General features: G+C 53.6%; 1 protein-coding gene across 4 annotated transcripts; it reads left to right on the top strand.

Moving 5' to 3' along the window:
* The first annotated feature begins 3971 nt into the window (after positions 1–3971).
* Positions 3972–21307, top strand: PLEKHG6 (pleckstrin homology and RhoGEF domain containing G6). 4 transcript variants are annotated; one of them, XM_060658623.3, is made up of 17 exons: positions 3972–4249; positions 4345–4413; positions 6034–6239; positions 7555–7710; positions 8285–8449; positions 8802–8897; positions 9188–9238; positions 9597–9746; positions 10919–11029; positions 11184–11333; positions 11545–11682; positions 11981–12100; positions 12461–12593; positions 12714–12829; positions 19373–19518; positions 20183–20878; positions 21076–21307. In XM_060658623.3, exons 3-17 carry the CDS (start codon positions 6102–6104, stop codon positions 21083–21085), a joined length of 2376 nt encoding a protein of 791 aa, XP_060514606.1. In that variant the 5' UTR covers positions 3972–4249; positions 4345–4413; positions 6034–6101; the 3' UTR covers positions 21086–21307. The 4 variants fall into 4 exon arrangements, with proteins under 4 accessions (XP_060514606.1, XP_060514607.1, XP_060514608.1 ...); XM_060658624.3 differs by having other exon boundaries at positions 4195–4413; positions 6124–6239; XM_060658625.3 differs by lacking the exons at positions 3972–4249; positions 4345–4413 and adding an exon at positions 4603–4777 and having other exon boundaries at positions 6124–6239.
* The last annotated feature ends 43 nt before the right edge of the window (positions 21308–21350 follow it).

The raw sequence follows: 21350 nt of genomic DNA on the forward strand, positions 1-21350 counted from the left end.
ATTGCAAGACCACATGGGTCCTATTCAAGTGGAAAAGGGCAGGGCTTGGGGGCCTGTCCACTCCTGGCCCCAGAAGCCAAGTCAAATCTCATAGCATTTCGGGGGGATGCCACTAGAGGAGACCATGGCCCCCAGGTGCAATGCAGCAAAGATAGAGGAGAAATAAAATATCTCTACATGTTGATACATTGTTGTCATTCTTGAAGCCTCAGCTGCCTAGGAGGAGAGAGGAATTGGGAACATTCCCACACATGGGGAACTCAGGGCCATTGCCTTAGGTTCACCTGCTGAGGAACCTGCTGGGCATCCCGAGCCACGAGGCCCTATTGGTCTTGCTAAGAGTCCACAGCCAGCTCTGGGGACTGATCACGTCAAGCGCAGGAGAGGGCACACTAAGAGCACAGACCCTTGACTGCTCTAGGAAACTTCAAGAAGATAAACATACCTTTGGAGCCCTCAGCTCCTCTTCTGCTCCCTCTCCTCCCTCGGCTTCCACCAGAGGGAAAGGCTCCAGACTCTCACAGTGCCCCAGTCTGGGCTTCATGTAAGAAAAGTATCTGATAAACAGAAGGCAGAGGGAGCCGTGCCTCCTCACATGGCAAATGTTGCTAAGCCATCATAGGGCTCTTTCTTCTGAGTCCTCATCATCCACAGAATCCTTCTTGGCATAATATGCTAGGGCGGCCAGTACTAACCCATCAGGAGTGATGTGCAAGGTGAAACTTACATGGTATGTTTGTCCTAATGAGACAGAAACCTTTAGAAGAAGCAGCGAGGAAATGCTGAAGCTACAGTCATGGAGCAGGGATGCCAAACTGAAGTTAGGACAGAATCCCAGTTATTTAAAAAACAAAGGTGGTTCCTTTGAGCAGAGGTAGAGAGATGACAGTAGGCGAGTCTACCCACAACTCGATTCCATCTGGATCCTCTAGAGAATCAATGCAGTTCAACCCCACAGATACTGGATGCCAGTCCTGTGCCAGGCCCTAGGCTGGGGCCAGCTCTCAATGAGCTTGGAGTCTAGTGAGGGACATGGGCATATCCAATAGTGACAGTATTGGGCAGATTAAGAGTGGTATCTGTTAGGGGCGCCTGGGTGGCCCAGTGGGTTAAGCATCTGGCTCTTGATTTCAGCTCAGGTCATGATCTCATGGTCATGAGTTTGAGCCCCACATCAGGCATTGCAAGCCCCATGAGCCCAATAAGCCCAATGCAGGGCTCGAACTCAGGACCATGAGATCAGGACCGTGAGATCATGACCTGAGTTGAAGGAGCTTCACTGATGGAACCACCCAGGTGCTCCTCCCCCTTTCTTTTAAACATGCTTCTCCACTTCTCTGGGTCTTTGTCGACGCTGTTCCCTCCTCCAGAAATGCCCTTTCCTCCTTTTCTGCGCTGCAAACTCCTACTCATCCTTAAAGTCCCAGTACAAAGCTCACCTCCTCTATGCAGCTTCCCTGGCTCCTTCATGTAGCTATTAGTCCCCCCAAAGAGCTCCCGTGGCTCTTGGCTCATTTGTTATATGTATGACGTATAGATCAGTGTTCTGTTCACCATCCATCCGTCTCTCCCTTATCTGTAGCCGCCTGGAGGCCAGGGACTGTCTCTTGCACTAGGAATAGGACTAATCCTCATACTGGGAATATATTGCTCTATACACTCCCAGTACCTTCTTGCACAGACGAACACTGTCAGTAAGTGTGGAAGGAAGGCTGGGAGGGAGGGAGAAGGGAAGCAGGAAAGGGGAGGAGGGCATCAGTCCTGGTCTGCGGCACTGGCAGCTGTGCCCAGTGGCCTGGCCTCCTGGTTTCAGCTGCCTCACATGCCCCGGCACCTCCCAGCTCAAGCCCTCAGGTTCCCCTCCTCTCCCTGACCCTGGACTAATGAGGATGCACCTGCTAGCACCTCATTAACCCAGATGGCTCCCGCCCTGCCCTGCCCCAAGAGGTGTGGGCTGGGCAGAGCTCTGAGCTCAAGGGAGTCTCCCTGACCTTCCCGCCTGTGGAGGCAGGGAGAAGGGACATGGAGCCCCACATGCCGCCCCCAGAAGATTACCCTCATGCTCTGAATCCTCAAAGCTCTGGTCTTGGACACACAGACACCTTCTCATCAGCTGTGGGGTGAGGCTGGCAGATACCCTGACAGAGGGTATCCACACTAAGGGAGAAACTCAGGGTCAGAGGAGGGATAGGACTCAAGCTAGAGATGTGAAGAAAGTCTGGGCCTACCAAGAGGAAAGACAAGCATCCAGTGCCCCTCTCTGGACCAAGGGCCAAGTGCTCCCCAGTGCCCCACAGTAGAGGCCAACCCTGCAACCCCCCCCCCCCCCACCAAGTCTCTGGGCTTCATTCAGCTCCCTGAGCCCAGTTCCCCCTCAGCCTGTCTGAAGGGGGCTCTCCACAGGGGAACCTCCCAAGGGGAAATAGGTGTTGTGAGGGCGAGGATCTAACAAGGCCGGAATAGAATGGCTAGATCAGAGGAGTCCCGCCTCCCAGCTCACAGCTTGTGCCCAGCCACACCTCCCGCTTTTAGACTCCAGCTTTCCCTGGGAACCTCTCCTCCCAGAGAGGCTGAAGACAGGCCCCAAGGCAGTGGCGGGTGGAGATTGGATCACTGACTTGAGGGCAGTGAAAGGGTTAACTCTCCTTGTGTCCACTGAGCCAGTCTAGCTAGCTCACCCCAGAGCCCTGTAAGTCCAGACCTGTCTCTGGTGTTCTCTCCATTTCCCTTTCCCTCTTACTCCTCCTTCCACCTCCTTCTGGGAGATTTTGGGAGGAGAAGCCAGGGGCCCTAGGCACCAGCTCTCTCTGGGGTGTCATTTAATACTGCCAGTAATCACCATCTCCTGGTTTATTAGCTGTCTTTCCCTCATGGCTACTCTTGGCATCCCTGAATCTCTGTCTCTTTCTGTCTCTCTGTGTCTTTCTCTGTCTCTGTCTCTGTCTCTGTCTCTGTCTCTCTCTCTCACACACACACACACACACACACACACACACACACACGGTGTGTATGGAAAAGAACGGGGCTTCTTTCCACTACAGTTCCTGCCCTACTCAGCTCCTCTCCCTAAAACTAATCTTGATCAACTGGGAGGCAGGAAACAGGAGGTAGGACGCAGGGAGCTAGAGGTACTCTTCCAAAACAACAGAGCAATCCCGTAACAGCATGCTCAGAAAAAAGAGAATATTGAAGGAGCAAATATAAGGAGGGTGGATGAAATTAGAAGCCATGGAATGAAAAAGACTCCTCTCCCAAACAAAACGGAATCATTGGAGTAAGGACTAGAACACTTCCAATCACTTATGTGTTTAATATGTCAGAAGAGGGGCGCCTGGGTGGCTCAGTCGGTTAAGCGTCCGACTTCGGCTCAGGTCACGATCTCGCGGTCTGTGGGTTTGAGCCCCGTGTCAGGCTCTGTGCTGACCGCTCAGAGCCTGGAGCCTGTTTCGGATTCTGTGTCTCCCTCTCTCTGACCCTCCCCCGTTCATGCTCTGTCTCTCTCTGTCTCAAAAATAAATAAACGTTAAAAAAAAATATGTCAGAAGGGAGAGAAGAATGGAGACCCTTTCCCCTAGTGATGTAATGAAATTATACTTTTGAAAATGTTTCATGAATTTCAGAATGTTCTACAAATGGAAGGAGTCGTATCCATCGCTGCGTAGCTGATCTGTGGGAGGAAGACTGCCCAGCCACCACCACTACAGGCTCTTTGGCTTCATGATTGTAAGATTATAACGACCCCGCATCCGTGGACACTTCTAATATCCAATATCCAGCGCTTCAGCCGGGTGATGGGTCACGATTTGGGGATGTAAAAATGTGGTCCTTTCGTGTAATGTCCAGCCAGAGCCCTTGCTGGAACAGTGACCATGTCAGCAGCCGCTGCAGGTGCCAGGATGGTCCTTGTGAAACCTGGGATGTGCCTGTGTGCCAGTGAAGTGTGAGGGTGTCCCCATCTGATACCCCTGTCCACCCGCCCCTAGTCCTGGGTGGTGGGAGAAGCGCCGGGTCCGGCCTCAGAGGGGCACCAAGTGCCATCCCAGGAGCAAAGGCAAAGTCCAGAGACAGCTTTCGACCCGATGGCCAGGGCAGGCATGTGAGAGATAAGGGTCACACTTTGGACTCTGCCAGAGAACACGGGCCCCTGTACCCCTTCTACTGGCAGTCCCACTCCCCTGCCCAGTTAAAGGAGGAAGACAAGGCTGGGGGAGGAGGGGATAGCCGGCCACTCGCTGCACCTGAAAGCCAGGTGGGTCCCAGGTAAGGATCACTGGGTCCTTACCCTCACCACCTGCCGCGACGCCCAGCCTCGCATTTATGCCTCATTACTCTGGCTCCTCGCAGGGGTCTGGCCGGGAGAGCAGGGCCGGAGGGTGGCGCGCGGTTCCAGGTTGCGCACAGTCCGGGTAGCTGGTGAGTTCGGGTGCGAAGGAGGGAGGGGAGGGGGGGCTGCGCAGTGAGCTCTCCTGACCCGGGGAGAGGTGGCTGCGTCCCTGGCACGACACCCTCCGTCCCCGGGGCCCCACGGGTGCCCTCGCGGCACAGCCGGTCCGGAGCCCGCGGTGAGAGGGCGGTGCCAGCCCGCGTCCCCGCCCCTCTCCCTCCACCTTCCCTCCCGGCCCGGCCCTGTGCTGCCCGGGTCCCGCGGGCCGCTCGGTCCCAGACCCAGGCCTGGCTGCAGGGCTGGCATTGCCGGAGCAGCCGTCGGCGACCGGGAGCCCCGCGGGCGGGGGGCCGGCGGCGCGGGCGGCGGGCGCCGGGACACCTGCGGGCACAGGTGAGCGGCTGCGAGCCGGACGGACGGGGGCGGGACGGTCTGGGGGCGGGGGGGGGGGGGGGGGGGGTTGGCCGAGGCTGGCGGCGCGGGGGCGAGAAGGGAAGGGAAGCCCACGTCAGATCTCGAAAAGGTCCGGGGGTAGGAAGAGGGAGAGAGAGAGAGAGAGACAGGCAGCCCTTGAAGAGATGATTGTTGGGAGGGGACCTGGGGGACAATGAACGTTTTCCTCCCTTGCTCATAAACCGGAGAAAAGTAAGGAGCTGAGCAGGGGCCTCAGGCCCATCTGGAGGGGCACAAGCAGCTACCTAGAAGGCCTCTGCCTTCCAGGCCCTGCCCACTCAAAGGGTAGGTCCTCTATCCAGGTTTACGGGGAAGAGACGGATCCCCCCACCTGGCTCCGGGCTCAGCTCTCTGGAGGTGTTCCCAGAGGTTGGGGAGCACCAAACATACCCTCCTGCCCTTGCCTCTGTCTGTAAGTCCAGCGGCCTGCTAGCTGTCTTCCCTCACCTCCCTGTCTGCCAGGAGGGTCCAGTCAGGGGTAGGCAAACTTTGAATAAAGGGCCAGAGAGTAAGTATTTCAGAGTTGAAGCCTATAGGAACTCTCTCTGTCACAACTAGCAATAAAGCAGTGGTAGACAGTTGGAAGGGAGTAAATGTGGCTGTGTTCCACTAAAACTTTACTTAGGGACCTTGAGATTTGAGTTTTGTACACTTTTCATGTGTCCTGGAATATTATTCTTCTTTTGATTTTTCTTCCCGACCATTCAAACACGTGAAAAGCATTCTTAGCTTTCGGGCTGTACAAAAACAGTAGGCAGGTGGTTCAGTGTCCAGTGCCCCCCACCCCGTGTTCTCCCTGCAGCTCTTCCCTGGGCTGGGGGTGGGTGGCTAGGTGCAAAAGAAATACCCCCACTGGAAGGGGGCATCCAGGAAGCCTGGGGACCTGCCTATGGCTCTTGCTCCCAGCTACTCAGGACTACAAGCATCCTTTGAGGCAGACGAGGGAGCCTGTACCCCAAATGTGCATACACGTGAGGAAGGAGGCATAGCTTCAAGGGGGCTTCCACCCAGCATGTGGGGTCCTACCCAACTCCACTGTGTCACAGATAGGCAGTTATGCCCCCACAATAAGTGACAAGCTCTTGTTCCTTCCTCCCCCACTCCATCATCTTTCCTTCTTCTGTCCCTTGGTCTCCAACCTGGAGCCACCCACTGATCAAGGCTGGCCCTTTCATTTCTCTATTTTCTCTGTGCAGCCTCAGGGGACCCTTTTCTCCTGGACATTGAAGCTATGACCCTTCCGAGGTGACCCAGGAGAGAAAAGATGCAGACCTTTGCTCTTCCAGATGATGGTCCCCTCCAAGGACTTGTGGCCTCCCGCATTGAGACTTATGGGGGCCGGCATCGGGCCACCACCCAGAATCCTGCTGGCAGTCTCTATCCCCGAGGAGGGCCTGTGCTGGTGAGTCCAGGCTGCCCCCAAAGTGACCTGGGTGGGGCAGAGGGAGGATACCAAGGCTTTCAGGTCTCTCTTGCAGGTTCATGGGCTGCTCTATTCCTGTCCCTCACCCCTACCTTCTTTCCTGGCTTGTGAGGGAGAGGAGGGCAGGGTTGGGCCAGACTCCCAGGACTCCACACCCATCCCAGGCAGATGCGGCAGGTGAGGCAGAGAGCCAGGAGAAGCCAGGTCCTCAGAAGAGGTGCTGTTAGACAGGTCTGAGGCATGGAGGTGAGGGGTGGGGGGCGGTGGAGAGTGGCATGTATCAACCCTTGGGGTTGGTACCTCCCAGACTCCCGCCTCTACCTGGGAGGAGCCTGTGGGCTCCCTGAGACCTGCTCCCTCTGAGTCAGCACTGAAGGAAGAGCAAAGGTTCTGGATGTCCCTACTCTGCAAGCGGGAGGGGTGCGGAGGCCTGCCTGGGCTTCACCACTGCTCCGCCCTCCTGGCCTGCCTCAAATGCTGACCAAGAAAAGGGGTGTGGAGGCCAAGCAGTGTTTCCCTCAGCCTCCAAGCTACCCCATCACCTTGAGAACAGTTCTGCTTCCAGCTGGGGTATCCCCTGTCTTACTGGAAGAGGATTTTGCCCTGGGAGACAAGGAGGACGGCTAGGGACTCTCCCAGGCTGAGGGCAGGAAGGGAGACTAGGAAGTACGCAGTGTTAGTCAGGCCACAGGCAGATCAAGGAATGTGACCAGGCCTGCCCCGGGGGGGGGGGGGGGGGGGGGGAGGACGTGTGTGGCCGGCGTTTGGTCTCAATCTCTCATGTAGAAGGGCAGCCACTCCCAACTGGAAAGGACACAGGCTGCATGCCCCGGGGGGGGGGGGGGCGGGGGAGGAGGGAGGCCGCACATGCGTGCTCCCTCATCCCCACATGCGAGGGAAGCTGCGAGGGACCCAGAATGCACTGTGCAACGCAAGCCCATGGTACAGGAAGCACGCCTGTGAGTGGGCAGATGCTGGGGGACACACACACTAGAGCCCAGGCGTGTAGGTGCCTGTGTGCCTGCTCTACAGTAGGCCCCCCACTTGTGCCCCTGGGCCCACTAGGGGAGCCAAGCTGGCATGCCCCTGCCCAGCTCCACTTGGCCTCCCTGGCAGCAGGTGCTGTGACTCAGGGCGGGAGTGGCTCACATCAAACTGGTTTGAGGGGAGAGGTGAGCCCGCCCTGCCTGCAGCGGTGAGGGACACCGTCTGGAGTCAAGCCCCCACTACCACTCTGGGACTTCTGGGAAAAGGGAGGCCCCTCTAAGAACTTACCCTACTCCTCCTCCTCCAGGATCCCAGTCGCCGACGCTTCCAAGACTACGTCCCCTTTGCCAAGGGTTCCGGCCAGGTCCGAGGCCTGTCTCCCCTGAAGTTGCGAGAGCCAGAGCATGAGAAAAGGCATGGAGGCCATTTGGGGGCTGGCCCACCACACTCCCCCAAACTCAAGGTGAGGGGCCCCTCTTCTCCCATTCCCATGCTCATAGCCAAGCCATAGTGTCCTCCACAGATGGTCAGGGCCAAGAGCATGGCCAGCTCCTCCAAGAAGCTGGATCCGGTTCTGTCCAGAGACCCTCTCAAGGATGCATCTCCAAACCATGCTGCCTCATAAAAATGTTCATTTTAGAGGCAAATGTCAAAATGTTGCCTGAGACCACTGGTTCTCTAGTCCTGTCTGGTCTCCACCCAAAGGTCCCTCTAAAGGGTTCTGCCTCAGAAGGGCCCTACAAAGTATCTTTCTGGTCAAAGAGCCTAGGTCAGACTCCTCTGTCAGGCACCTTTCTGGAGACTAAGGTACATCTCCACCCGTGTTTCAGCGATGCCCTTTCACCTGTAATCCCAGCCGGGGTCAACCCCTGTCCCCCAGGCCTCCGTGTCCCCACTCACAGACAGTGCTGCTTGCTACCTCCCATTCTCAGACACACACACACACGCACACACACACGCACATGCAGCCCTCCCCAGACCAGGGGTCTGGGTGCACAGGACATGGCCAGGACTGGTCCCCTTCTTGGCTCTCCCAGGAAGTCCCCAAGGCCCAACAACTGGAGATGAGGCTGCATACATTCAGCATGTTTGGGATGCCCCGCCTGCCCCCTGAGGACCGTCAGCACTGGGAGATAGGAGAGGGCACTGACAGTTGCCTGGTCATTGAGAAGTCCTGGAAGGAGCTGGTGCCTGGGCACAAGGTAGGCCTGGAACACAGTGTTGGTCCCTGTGGTGTCACAGACGCACACATACACCTCCCCTCTGCCCTGGAAGAGAGAAAGGCCTTGGGAAGTGGGGTCATGTGGGGAAAGCATTTGGACACATCTTGTTCTGGGTTCAACTCATGGTTCTGCCACTGACTAGTGAGACCTTGCTCGAGACTGTAAACCTCTCTCAGCCTCAGTTGGTTCATCTGTCAAATGGGGATAACATCATCTACACACTTGAGGATTAAAAGGTCATCTATGAAGTAGATCTAGTAGCATTGAACAGATGACAGCTGCTGTTCTTGTCATTATTCCACCAACTGAGCCAGCACTGTCCCTACCCCAGGAGATGAGCCGGGAGCTTTGCCACCAACAGGAAGCACTGTGGGAGCTGCTGACCACCGAGCTGATCTATGTGCGGAAGCTCAAGATCATGACTGACGTGAGCTGCCCCCAGCTCCAGCCCAGGCCCTCACCTCAGCCACTTACCCATCTCCCTTGCATTGTTCCCCATTTCCCCAGGCCAAGAAGGGAGGACCATGGCAAGGGGTGGGAGGAACGTAGGGGTGGGGGACAGGCAGCTGAGAGATCCCCCCCATTGGAGACCTCCCCGGGATCTTAGGAAGAAGGTTAGCAGTGGTAAATCTGGAGGTAGAGACACTTCAGAGGACTAGGCTGGGGTCCCAAAGGTAGAGGTCAGGTACTGAGACCCTCATCTTTCCCTGCATCCAGCTCCTGGCCGCCGGTCTGCTGAACTTGCAGCGAGTGGGGCTCCTGACCGAGGTGAGTGGGTACTCTGGAGGACCCTCCACACCCCAAGCCCTGAGCCCACAGAGTGGGAGTGGGCTTGCAGAGAGCCCCACAGGCTGCTGTCCAAATTCTCTGTTTTCTAGGACACCCTCTGCCCTCCCTGGTCCCCTTCCTGCTCTCGACCCCAAGCAGGCTGGCCTCTGCTCTTTTCCGGTGCTCAGCACAGCTGCGCCAATGTGCCAGAGAAATAGAAGGGAAAACTCCAGCCCCTTCCATCTCTCAGCTCCCCCGCAAGTTTCATCCAAGCTTATGGTTCCTTGCCTGTCCACGGCCAGTGCTGCCTGACAGTGACCTGCCAAGGCTTGTGGCTAAGCTCTGCTCCCTCCTCCAGGTATCAGCTGAGACCCTGTTTGGAAATGTCCCCAGCCTGATTCGAGTCCACAAGAGATTTTGGGAGGAGGTGCTGGGGCCCACCCTGGGGGAGGCTCGAGCCTCAGGCCAGCCTCTGGACCCTGTCAGTCTACAAGACGGCTTCTTGACGGTGAGGCATGGCGAAGGGCCACGTGTGGCTGGGGCGGGCCTGGGAGAGCCCAGAGAGATCCTGTCTGCAGGATCAGCCTGTGCCACTCAAACCCTTCTGGGAGTTGGGGGGAGTCTGAGGGCACACCCCCACCCCCAGAATATCACCTCACCTCCTGCCCTTCATTCCACCGATACGACCTCTGTCCCAAAAGTTCTTTGGTCTTTTGGTGACTCTTTTGAAATGAAATGCAGCTATCTCAGAGAAGGGTTCCAATGAATCTCTTAACTATACAATCTTACTTCTTGGCCAGAAAGCCTCTGACAAACAGCTGCGAGAAGAATGGGGCCGAAGCAAGGCATCCCCTGGGCAACTGGCTGGGGGGTGGGGAGGTGGGGCAAGGGGGTGTAAAAGGCCACAGGGCACCCAGAGCATGGAGAAATGTAATAAGAAAGCAAGAGCCCTGGGGCACCTGGGTGGCTCAGTCGGTTGTGCGTCCGACTTCGGCTCAGGTCATGATCTCACAGCTTGTGAGTTTGAGCCCCATGTCGGGCTCTGTGCTGACAGCTCAGAGCCTGGAGTCTGCTTCAGATTCTGTGTCCTTCTCTTGCTGTGCCCCTCCCTCACTCATGCTCTGTCTCTCTTTCAAGAATAAATAAAACATTAAAAAAATTAAAAAAAAAAAAAAAAAAAGCAAGGGGCCTGGGGTCGGACTTTCTTCCACGGTGTTACCCAATCAAGAAAATGTGGGCCTTGCAGAGCCAGAATAGGGGACAGAGGTGGGGAGACAGTCTCCTGGGAGCCATTGGTACCCCCTTCCATAGGAATAGGGCTTCTGGGCAAGCCTCAGGTCACTACCCACCTCTGTGTGAAACGAGACCTGCTGTGTCCTAAAAACATTCCAGCTGAATTATTGATGACAGGAGAGTCCGTCCAGAGAAGCAGGGTACAGTAGGGGCTGTGCATGGGAGCTCAGAGAGTGGCCATGGGTCAGCCTCCTGGCATCTCAGTTTCTCCCTGGAACCCAGAGGGAGGGGCTGGCAGTCATGGGGGAGAGCGTCATGGACGGTAGGGATTGGCACCAACTGGACTAAGGGTCGGTGGGAGGCTCTCTCCTCCGTGCTCCCCGTGTTCTGCAGCTGGAGCCTGTATTTCATGACCTTCCCCCTGCCTGCCCCTATCTGTCCCCTCAGTTCAGCCAGCGGTTCCAGCCCTATGTCCAATACTGCCTACAAGTGAAGCAGACCATGGCTTACGCCCGGGAACAGCAAGACAACAATCCTCTCTTCCATTCCTTTGTGCAGGTGGGAGAGAGGGCGCCTGGGAAGGGGGCCGGGGGGGACCTGAAACAACCAGATCATCCAGCATCTCCAGCTGGGTCCAAAGCTGAGTCCGGCGCTAGAATAGGGCGGCATGGGGCCTTCAGACTCCTGACCCCCTGCCCTCCTCTGCTGGCAGTGGTGTGAGAAGCACAAGCGCTCGGGGAGGCAGATGCTGGGCGACCTGCTCATCAAGCCCCACCAGCGCATCACCAAGTACCCGCTGCTGCTCCAGGCTGTGCTTAAGAGGAGCCCTGAGGCACGTGCCCGGGAGGGCCTGAGCGCCATGGTATGTGGCCTGGCAGGGCCGTGCCTTGGGCGCTGGGGGCTGGTGTGTGGGAACTGGTTTCCAGGAACTCTTAAGGCTCTTAAGGGTCTCTTTCCTCATATGTACGTGCCTGTGTGGCACCGACCGGCCGCCTGGGTTGTCTTTGGTGGGGTGAGATGTACGGGGTAAGGAGATGAGCTGTTCCTTCTTCCACATCCCGCCCGTCACCTAGATTGCCGCTGTGGAGTCATTCCTGCGATACGTCAATAAACAGGTGCGCCAAGGGGAAGAGCAGGAGAGCTTGGTGGCTGCAGCCCAACGCATTGGGCCCTACGAAGTGCTGGAGCCATCCAGTGAGGAGGTGGAGAAGGTGAGGGAGGGCAGGGGGAAGGGGGCTCAGCAAAACAAGGTCCCTGGGAAAAAAGATGAAGCAGAGGCCTGGAGGCTAAGGGGCAGAGGTGGCACAGAGGGCCCGTGCCCACCATTCCTTCACCATGAGGAGGGGCTGAGGGTCAGAGTTCTAAAGAGTGAAAAGGAATTACTGGCTGCTTCCTCTCCCTCCAAGAAGGCGAGGATGAGGGGAGAAGGTGCTGGTGATAGAACAAAGACCCATGGTGGCTGGGAGGGGGAGGGGGAGGCAGTGATCCTCTCCGCGCTGTGTCCCTCAGAACCTGCGTCCATTCTGCACCCTGGACCTGATGTCGCCCGTGGTGGGGGTCGCTCCCGAGCACACCAGGCAGCTGCTGCTGGAGGGACCCGTGCGAGTGAAGGAGGGGCGAGAAGGGAAGGTGAGGGGCTACCGGGAAGACTGGAGAAGACGGCAGGTAGACTGAAGAGAAGGGAGGGGTGCCAGGACACAGGATAAGAGTCAGAAAAGCTGGAATTGGGCAAAGAGATGTTTGTGTGTCTGTGTGTGTTGAGAAGGGGACGTGCTGTGGCTAAGCTCTGCTTGTCTGTATGCCCCTGAATCAGCCTGTAAGACAAGAGATGGGACCAAAGTGACACCCCTTCCAGCTCTAGCGTTCCACAGTTCTGTCCCTTGTGCACATGTGTACCCATGCACGCACACCATGCAGGAGCCCCAGTCCATGTGCCACCCTTCCCCTGCTCCAGCTGACCCTTGTCTCTCTCTGACACCTGCCTCCCAGCTGGATGTGCACCTGTTCCTCTTCTCTGATGTGCTGCTGGTGACCAAGCCCCAACGCAAGGCAGACAAAGCCAAGGTTATCCGTCCCCCACTCATGCTGGAGAAGCTTGTGTGCCGACCACTCCGAGACCCTAGTATGTCTCTCCTGAGGGGACACTTTCCTTCTCCTTTCCTCTTGGCAAGGGGAAGGAGCAGTCAGGATGGGGATCAAATATGGTCTAGCCCTTGAGCAGACCTTCACCTCCTCTACCCAGACAGCTTCCTGGTGATCCATCTCACTGAATTCCAGTGCGTCTCCAGTGCCCTCGTTGTGCACTGTCCTAATGCTGCAGACCGTGCCCGGTGGCTAGAGAAGACCCAGGAGGCCCAGGTATGTGAAAGCCAGGAGTAGAGAGCGAGGAGGGGCCCTCGGAGGTCAGAAAAGGGAGCACAAGAGGGAGGGAGGAAGAGAAAGAGGCTGAGGTGGATGCAGGTTCAGTCTGGTTCGGGCCCTCAGGAGGGAGACACAGCCTTGACAAGAGCATGAAAGAAAGCCTTTGGCCAGCTACTGTGCCAGTCACTGGGAGAGCCCAAGACAGCGTCCCCTAAAGGCTTTTGTACCCTGAAACCACGATCTTCTGAACTTCATCTTCTGTTCAACATTAACGGAGCACTTGCTAGGTGCTAGGGAATCAGAAAAGAATAAAACACCACTCCCCCCCTCCCCCCAGAATATGCACTGCAGCCTAGCTGGACAAATTAGTGTACAAATAATGGAAACATAGAATGGAACTATGTTCCATTAGTGTACAAATTATATTAGTGTACAGATAATAGAAAGCACAGAATGGAACTATGACCAAGAAGGGAGTAATTCATTCTGTCTGGTGTGTTGGTTGGGAAAGGGGACATTGCAGAGGGAGGTCTGCTGAGATACTTTCACAGAGAGGCTATTGTCTGAGCCCTGTTTGGGGGGATATCTAGGAGTTCGTGAGGAGAACAAGGATGGGAAGGAAAGTTATTGCAGATGGAGAAGCAGATTGTGCAAATGTGGGAAACATGAAACTGTGTGTGTGTTGAGAAAACCACTGGCCTCATAGTTGATATTACCAGGACAGAGCAGGCATAGTGGCAGAGAGGCCAGGGGGTAGGTACTACCAGCTCATGTCTACTACTGGGTGCTATGCTAAGGAACTTGAACTTTGTCCTATCGATGACAAGGATCGAGAGAAGGTGTTTAACAGGGCAGATTCATGCGATAAAAGCTAGAGGAATTCAAAAGATCCAAATGGAGCTGTACTAGTTACCATAAACTTAATGGCTTAAAGCAACAGAAACATTGTCTCACCGTTCTGGAGGCCAGATGTTGGTCGCCTCTTCCAGCTTCTGGTAGCTTCTGGTGTTCCTTAGCTCATGACTGCCTCACTCCGGTCTCTGCCTCTGTCTTCATGTGGCCTTCCTCTCGGTCTGTCTCTGTGTACAAATCTCCCTTTCCTGTCTCTTATACAGACACCCTAAATCCAGGATAATCTCATCTTGAGATCCTTAACTGAAGATCTTTACACATCTGCAAAGACCCCTCTTCCAAGTAAGGTCACATTTACAGGTTCTGGGGGTGAGGACCTAGACATATCTTTCTGGAGCCTCTATTCAACCCACCATAGGAGCAGAATGGCCAAAAAGTAAAGATTTGAATTGGCCTTTTAAGGACAGGGAAGACCAGGAACAAAAGAATCAAGGGAGAAACTGGGTTGGATTATTTTGGGGACAGTGACCACATCTGTCTAAGTCTGAGCCAAGGGTTTATGTGAACAAGTGAGGAGAGGCCAGGTTTTACAGGACCCCAAAAGCTACAGAAGAGGGCAGACGGGACAAGGTTGAATTGAATTGGGTTGACAAGAGAGAGCCACCATAGATTCTTGAGCAAGGGAATGCCACGGTGAAATCAGTGTGTTCATCTTGAATTGATAGCTGGCAGTGTGATAGGTGGGCTGGAGGCAAGAGAGATTGGTGGCAGGAGATTTACTGTACTAGTTTGAGTGTGAAATATTGAGGTTTAGTGTCATATTCTTAGGGACATGTTGCAAAAAAGGGGGAAAAGTTGGAGGGGGGCAGGTTAGAGAAAGGAGCTAGAGAAGGAAGAGAAGCCTTTGAGAGACTGTGATTAAAAACCTATATTGAGGGGCGCCTGGGTGGCTCAGTCGGTTAAGCGTCCGACTTCAGCTCAGGTGACGATCTCGTGGTCCATGAGTTCGAGCCCCGCGTCGGGCTCTGGGCTGATGGCTCAGAGCCTGGAGCCTGCTTCGGATTCTGTGTCTCCCTCTCTCTCTGCCCCTCCCCCGTTCATGCTCTGTCTCTGTCTCAAAAATAAGCGTTAAAAAAATTAAAAATAAATAAATAAATAAATAAATAAATAAATAAATAAAAACCTATATTGAATGCAAGAAACTCCAGGTTCAGACACCAGTTCTACCTCTTCCTAGCTGGGTGGCCTTAGGTGAGTTATGTGGTCTGCTGAGTTTCCATTTCTTCACCTGCAAAATGGACATAAATAATGGCAGTCCTTGCCTCATAGAGAGGAGCCCAAAAAATCATTCTTTTTTTAAATATTTTTTTTACATTTTTATTTATTTTTGATAGACAAGGAGAGACAGAGCACAAGCAGGGGAGGGGCAGAGAGAGAAGGAGACACAGAATCTGAAGCAGGCTCCAGGCTCCACACTGCCAGCATAAAGCCTGATGGCAGGGCTCGAACTCACCAACCGTAAGATCATGACCTGAGCCGAAGTTGGACACTTAACCAATTGAGCCACCCAGGTGCCCCAAGAAGTCATTCTGATTAAGCAAGGCAGCATGCTACCAGCTCTAGGTAAATGCACCCGAATGCAGGTCACAGATTAGGGAGGACAAAGGATGATTTCCCCTTTGAAAGACAGCTTTGACAGCCCCCTCTGTGTGAAATGAAATCAATACAAAGAGAGAAACCTGTTGGGTTGGTTGTTGCTTCCTGGGAGGGGTGGGTCTAGAGCAGTAGTAAGTTTTAAACAGAAGCACTTTGAAAGTGATTCGGTGGGAGCTAGGCAAGTGGACATACCTTAGGGACTCTGGGAAGTATAGAACACAGCCCTGGGGTTCAGGTGGGGACAAGGGATGAACTATGAAAATTGCTAAGAGAGTAGATCTTAAAAGTTGTTAGTTAACACAAGAGAAAAAAAATTTTTTTGTGAAACGTATGGTGACAGATGTTAACTAGACTTACCAAGGTGATTATTTCATTATACAAATGTTGAATCATTACACTGCACACCTGAAGGTGATATAATGTTATGTCAATTATACTTCAATTACCAAAAAAAAAGGGCATTTTGAACAAAGCAAGAAATCTTAATGTAGACTGTTTCTAAAGAATGCAACCTCATTATTTTTACAGTTAAAATCAAATTAGTGGTTCTCATAGGGCTTGCTTTAATGAATAGATAGTAATGATTTGTCCTTGGCACATTAGGTAGTTAAGGCTTCTGGAACTTTTGAAAATGTGTGAAAATAGTCTTGCTCTTTAAATAATTTTAAGCATTCTTCCTGAAATCTTATCTATACTATCATATCATAATGTGGAGAGCTTATTTAAGAAAAGAAAATCCAGAACTTAGTCTCTGTTTAAATAGTGTATTAAAAACCATGAATTAGGATAATAGAAAGTAAATATGAGGATTTTGCCATTAAAAAAAAGGCATGAAATAAGAATTAAAGACGGAACCTCAAGATCTTGTGTCTTACAACCCTGTAGGACCCTGTAGGACTGCCACTTCCTTGAATACCTAAAACAAGCCACAGGGTTCCCTAAGGCACCAGGTGGGGGGCCCTCACAGGAGGCCCTTTCCTTCACCACCCCACTGTCAGAATTCTGTCTTCTTCCTTTGGTTCTCAGTCCCCAAATGACACCCCCCTCCCGCCTCCCTTTAGAACCCCCAAGGGACCACTACAAACTATTGGGATTTTATTCAAACTAATTTACCTCGGGCAGTCTCACTCCTGGCTAACAGAGGAAAGGAGGTCACTTCTGATACATAACCAAGCAGTGCACAAGCTCCCTGGCCTTCCTTAGCAAAACAAAGAACACTGAAACTGAAATTAGTTTGTCCTGCTATTGTTTCACGCTGAATTCTTAAAGAAAACTTCTCTCTACTGCTATCAGCCTTTGTAAACTGATAAAGGCAGTGGAATATCTATTGGTCCCCTTGATAGAGCAACCACCCAAGGGTGGGACTGTTGCTTTCTCCCCCTCACAGAAATGTAGATGTAGATTTATTCCCTGCAGCTCTAGCCAGGGCAGCTTAAACTTTTAGGGAAAAAAAAAAAAAATTAGCTTCTCTAGGGAAGACAGACTAAATCCTGGGAAATGCCCATGATTAGGGACTGGGAAGAGGAAAAAGGAACCAGTGACAGGAACAGAAAAAGCTGTCAGAGACAGAGGTCAAAAAATGAATGGCAGGAGGCTGAAGCAGGCTGCTAAGGTAATAGCCAGAGCCCAGCTCTCACCTGTTATCTGTGTTCTTGCAGGGGTTATGTCATCTCTCCAAGCCCAGTCCCCATCTGGGGAATTGCAGTGATAGTGGGCACAATCATGTAGGAGAGATGGGACAATTATTGTTGCTGCTTGGCACGAGGCCCAGCACTTAATGGGCGCTCCATAAATGTTTGTAATTATCATTAGAAGAAGGAGGTGATCAGTGGCGCCTGGGCGGGGCTAGGTGCTGACTAGGGAAAGGCCTCACAGCTGCTCAGAGTTTGTGGGCACTTTGAGAGATCTGTGTTAGTCCACTTGGGGAACTTTGGGAGGAGCAGATGAATCTAGGAGCAACCCCAGAGGCAGTGGGGAGAAGAGGTGTTTCCTCTCAAGGCTTATGTCTTCCACCAGGGCAAAGAAAGAAGAATCATGCTGGGGGAGCCCTCCCTTCCTCTTCTCAGCTTTGTAGAGGAGCCACATTTTGGCTCAGGCACCGATTTCCTCTTCCCTTCCCAACTTGATTCTCCTCTTACCCAAGCTGAGAAGATCCTCCCAGGGTTGCTGGAGAAGCTTTGGGGTGTCTGGGGGGGGACTTCAAACAGTCCCATTCCCTGATGCCTCAGGTCCCCTCCCTCCCTGCTTTTTCCTAGGGTTGGGCCAGGGGCAACTGCCAGGGGCATGTTAGTGGAGATACTTGTATTAAATGTTCCTTACGAACCCCACCCCTTCCTCCCAGTTCTTTCCTTCCCCACACCATCCTATCCTGGACTTCCCAAACACTCCATTGAACTTGGGTCATGTGGAGCCAAGGGCAGGTCATCTCAGCCCAACAAGCAGGCTGCTCCACTCCACCCTGGCCCCAAGAACAACCCCACCCAGCATCCTTGCTTCTTGTTCCGTCCCACGTTGGAGATGAGGGAGGAGGTCACAGGACCTGGCCCTGTTGTGCTGGTTCTCTGCACCCAGGTACCATCATCCCTTGCTTTGGCCAACTGACTAGTCTTATGAGACTGCTAAGAATCTTTGCACTGCTTTGTCACTCACAGGACTGAGGGACTGGAGAGCCAGAGAAAGGAAACTTGCAATAAAAACCTGATGTCATTTTCCTATCCCTGTTCATCCATTTCTCCAACATGTCTATTGTCCTGAACCAGCTACCCCCGTGTTTCTGGAGAGGCTTTGGGAAGGTCCAGGTGTCCAAGAGTTGCTGGTTCAGATACCTAAGCTGGAGAGATAATCAAAATATTTAACCACCAGTATGGCATGGCCATCATCCAATTAGAGTGGAGCATCTTGGGAGCTTGGGAGTGTGCTAGAGGTCCCCTGCTGTGCCACATGTTATCACTGGATCTTGAAGGATGGGGTTACCAGTCCTAGGGAAAGGAGGCAGGAGGCTTGGACAGCAGCCCTTTGGTTACCAGCATGGAAGTACTCCAATATTTTAACAATGATATGGCCATACCAGTGAGTACTGATACCAGCACTGCCCGCAGCTGCCACCAGGACCTCCCTTTGACCAGCCTGTGCCTTCAACCTGTCTGTGGGTTCTGCTGCCTTCCCTCCCCCTCCCCAAGCAAATGTCCTTTAGCAACTCTGCCCTTTAAGGCTGCCCTTGAAAGTCAGTGTAGTTCCTGAACCAGGACTCAAAGAGAAGGCCCAGTCCCAGTTCTGCTTCTCTTCTCATGGGACTTGAGCAAGTCCCTTTGTCTCTCTAAGTCTTGTTTTCTCATCTGTAAAATGGGCTAATATCCATGCTTTCCAACCTACAGGGTGATGGTGTGTATCAAATGATCACATGCATGTGGAGGTGCCCTGTAAGGTGCTTCTCAGATGTCACTATTTTGTTCTGAGGGCACCTGTGTGAAAATATTGAGGGAAGAAGACAGAAAATACAGTGTATCCTCCTCCATTCCTCTTGGGACGGTCTTGCTTTCATCTCTGAAGGACAGCAGAGGACAAAGCCTGACCCTGCCCACCATGGCAGCAGGAGAAGGAGTAATTTGAGGGCCCACCACCATTTAGAACACTTATACCACCATCACCATATATCAGGGAGGGCTTCCTGAAGGGGGGAAGAGATTGGATAGAGGGCTTAACAAGGGGGCATAAGAAGCAGGAAGAACCGCACAAGCAGGAAAGGGGGTCTTCTGTTCACCTCACCCACCCCCAGAGCCAGTTGGAGGGTTCAATTCCTGGCGCCATCCCACTCTCTTTTGCCCCATGACCTTGGCAGTTACTTATACCGAGTCTCCATTTTTCCCTAGTAAAGTAGGAGTAACAAATAATATCTGCCTCATAGCCTTCATAATATAGTCATAATCTGTGAAGATTAAATGAAATAATATGTATGTAAAGCACTTAGCACATGGGTGACATACAGCAAGTCTCAATAAATGAGAGCTCTTAATGCAAGTATGCCCACCCCAGATCACCCTGCAAAAGCTGAAGACAGAGGAGTATGTCCAACAGAAGAGGGAGCTCCTAGCTCTCTATCGGGACCAGGACCGGGAGGCCCCATGCACCAGGCCCTCCTCACCTTCCCCGGAGGACTCTCAGAGCAGCGCAGAGGGGAGGTAAGACCCACAGGGACCACAAGTCTCTCAAAGTAGGGGGGCTGCAGGCAGGGAGAGAGGGGAGAGGAACCCACGCAGCAGAGAAGTGGCAACACAGCTTCTGGGGACATTGGAAATAGAGGAACCCAGGCTACTGGTTAGAGTGGAACAGGTTGGCACTAGTCAACAGTTGCCAGGGTGACAGAAACAGACACAAGAGATGCAAGCTCCTTGAGGAGCAGGCTCCCCAGGCCAGGGATGGAGAGTGAGAGCCAGTATGGGATTTGCAGAATGTCACAGCTGCAAGGATCCAGTGAGTCCAAATCCCCAGAGAGGGCGAGAGGTTCGTTCACAGGAACACATCTGTTCAGCAGCATGGTTAAGGAGAAGAAAGATCCATCATTGGGGGATTGCCTCAGGGGAGCTCAGGAACCCTTCAGCAGATAGCTAAGCACCTGCTTGGTACAAGGTCCTGGGCCAGTTGCTGTGGCTAAAATACCTTAGAGGAGCTTACAGTCTAGCCAGCAAGATGAGAAAATAATCGTGCAGTGTAAATAAAGGTGGTACCGAAGTAAGTTTGGAGGAGGGGCTGTTTCTGGATAAGAAGATCAAGGGAAAATTCCTGGACTTGAACTTGACCCCTCAGCACCCGACTCTGACCATTTACTCTTCCTATAAATTGTAGGACTCCAGAGTTCTCAACCGTCATCCCCCAGCTGGTGGTGACAGAAGACGTGGATGAAGAGCCTCTGTTGGTACCAGATGATACTTCAGACTCTGGCTATGGGACCCTGATCCCAGGCTCCCCCAAGGGGCCCCATTCTGTGAGCCGTCTACGCCCACAGGCCCTTCGGCGTGACCCTCGTCTCACCTTCTCCACCCTGGACCTCCGAGATGTTCCTTTGCGCCCTCAACCTCCCAACCCCCAAGCCCCCCAACGCCAAAGCGCCCCTGAACTGCCAGGGGACGGTATCCGAAGAGGAAGCAGCCTTCCCAGGCGAGATCCACCAACCTGGTCTGAAGAAGAAGACGGGACCTCAGTAGATGGGAATGTGGTAGCAGAAACGCTGCATAGGGCCCAACTTCGGGGACAGCTCCCCGCATCCCCAACCCACACTGACTCTGCTGGGGAAAGCCCCTGGGAATCCTCAGGGGATGAAGAAGAAGGGCCCCTCTTCCTGAGACCTGACTGCACCCGCTCCCCTCGCCCTCTCCGGGCTGAGGACATGCTCAGAGAGATCCGGGAAGAACTGGCCAGCCAGAGGATTGAGGGCATCCCCGAGCCTCGGAGGAACAACAGGCCTCAGAAGCTGACCCGGGTCCAACTGCGGAGAATGCGTGGGCCCCACATCATTCAGCTGGACACCCCCCTGTCCACATCGTAAGTGCTGAAGGGAAAGTGGCTTGGGAGGGGGTGGAGAAGCCAGTATGGAGTGAGAGGGGTACCAAAGATGTCAGTGGGGACAGAGTATAGAAGGAGGGTAATACTGGAGCAGGGGCCATGGCAAGGAAGGGTACTTAGCCTCACTCTTCACCCCACATCTGACTTTGCCTAACACCCACCTCCTTTCTTTTCAGAGAGGTGTGAGGAACACTCAGGACCTTTGGCATTTCTCCCGGAGGAAATCTCTCCCCATGAGTGCTGGTCACCACCCCACCCCTGGACTCTACCTCAAGGACCACACTTCCCAATAAGAAGCCTGGCCCGGGCACCATGCCCTTCCTGCTCTGAGGGCTTTGGGATCAAGTGCTGTACATTTTTGTATCATAGACATACCAGAGCCCCACATAAAGTTGTACATAAAAATGACCGCCTGGTCATTACTAGATAAGGGTGGGAAGAAAGAGAACCT

The sequence above is a fragment of the Panthera onca genome, chromosome B4 (genome assembly GCF_046562875.1).
Source record: "Panthera onca isolate mPanOnc1 chromosome B4, mPanOnc1 haplotype 2, whole genome shotgun sequence".
Taxonomy (NCBI): Eukaryota; Metazoa; Chordata; class Mammalia; order Carnivora; family Felidae; genus Panthera; species Panthera onca.

What these genes read in the sequence shown, in the direction of transcription:
- PLEKHG6 (XM_060658623.3), top strand. Translation starts at nt 6,102, where the DNA reads ATGCAGACCTTTGCTCTTCCAGATGATGGTCCCCTCCAAGGACTTGTG. An exon ending in CACACTCCCCCAAACTCAAG is followed by an intron (nt 7,711 to 8,284) that starts GTGAGGGGCCCC and finishes TGGCTCTCCCAG; the next exon opens with GAAGTCCCCAAGGCCCAACA. An exon ending in CCGACCACTCCGAGACCCTA is followed by an intron (nt 12,594 to 12,713) that starts GTATGTCTCTCC and finishes TCCTCTACCCAG; the next exon opens with ACAGCTTCCTGGTGATCCAT.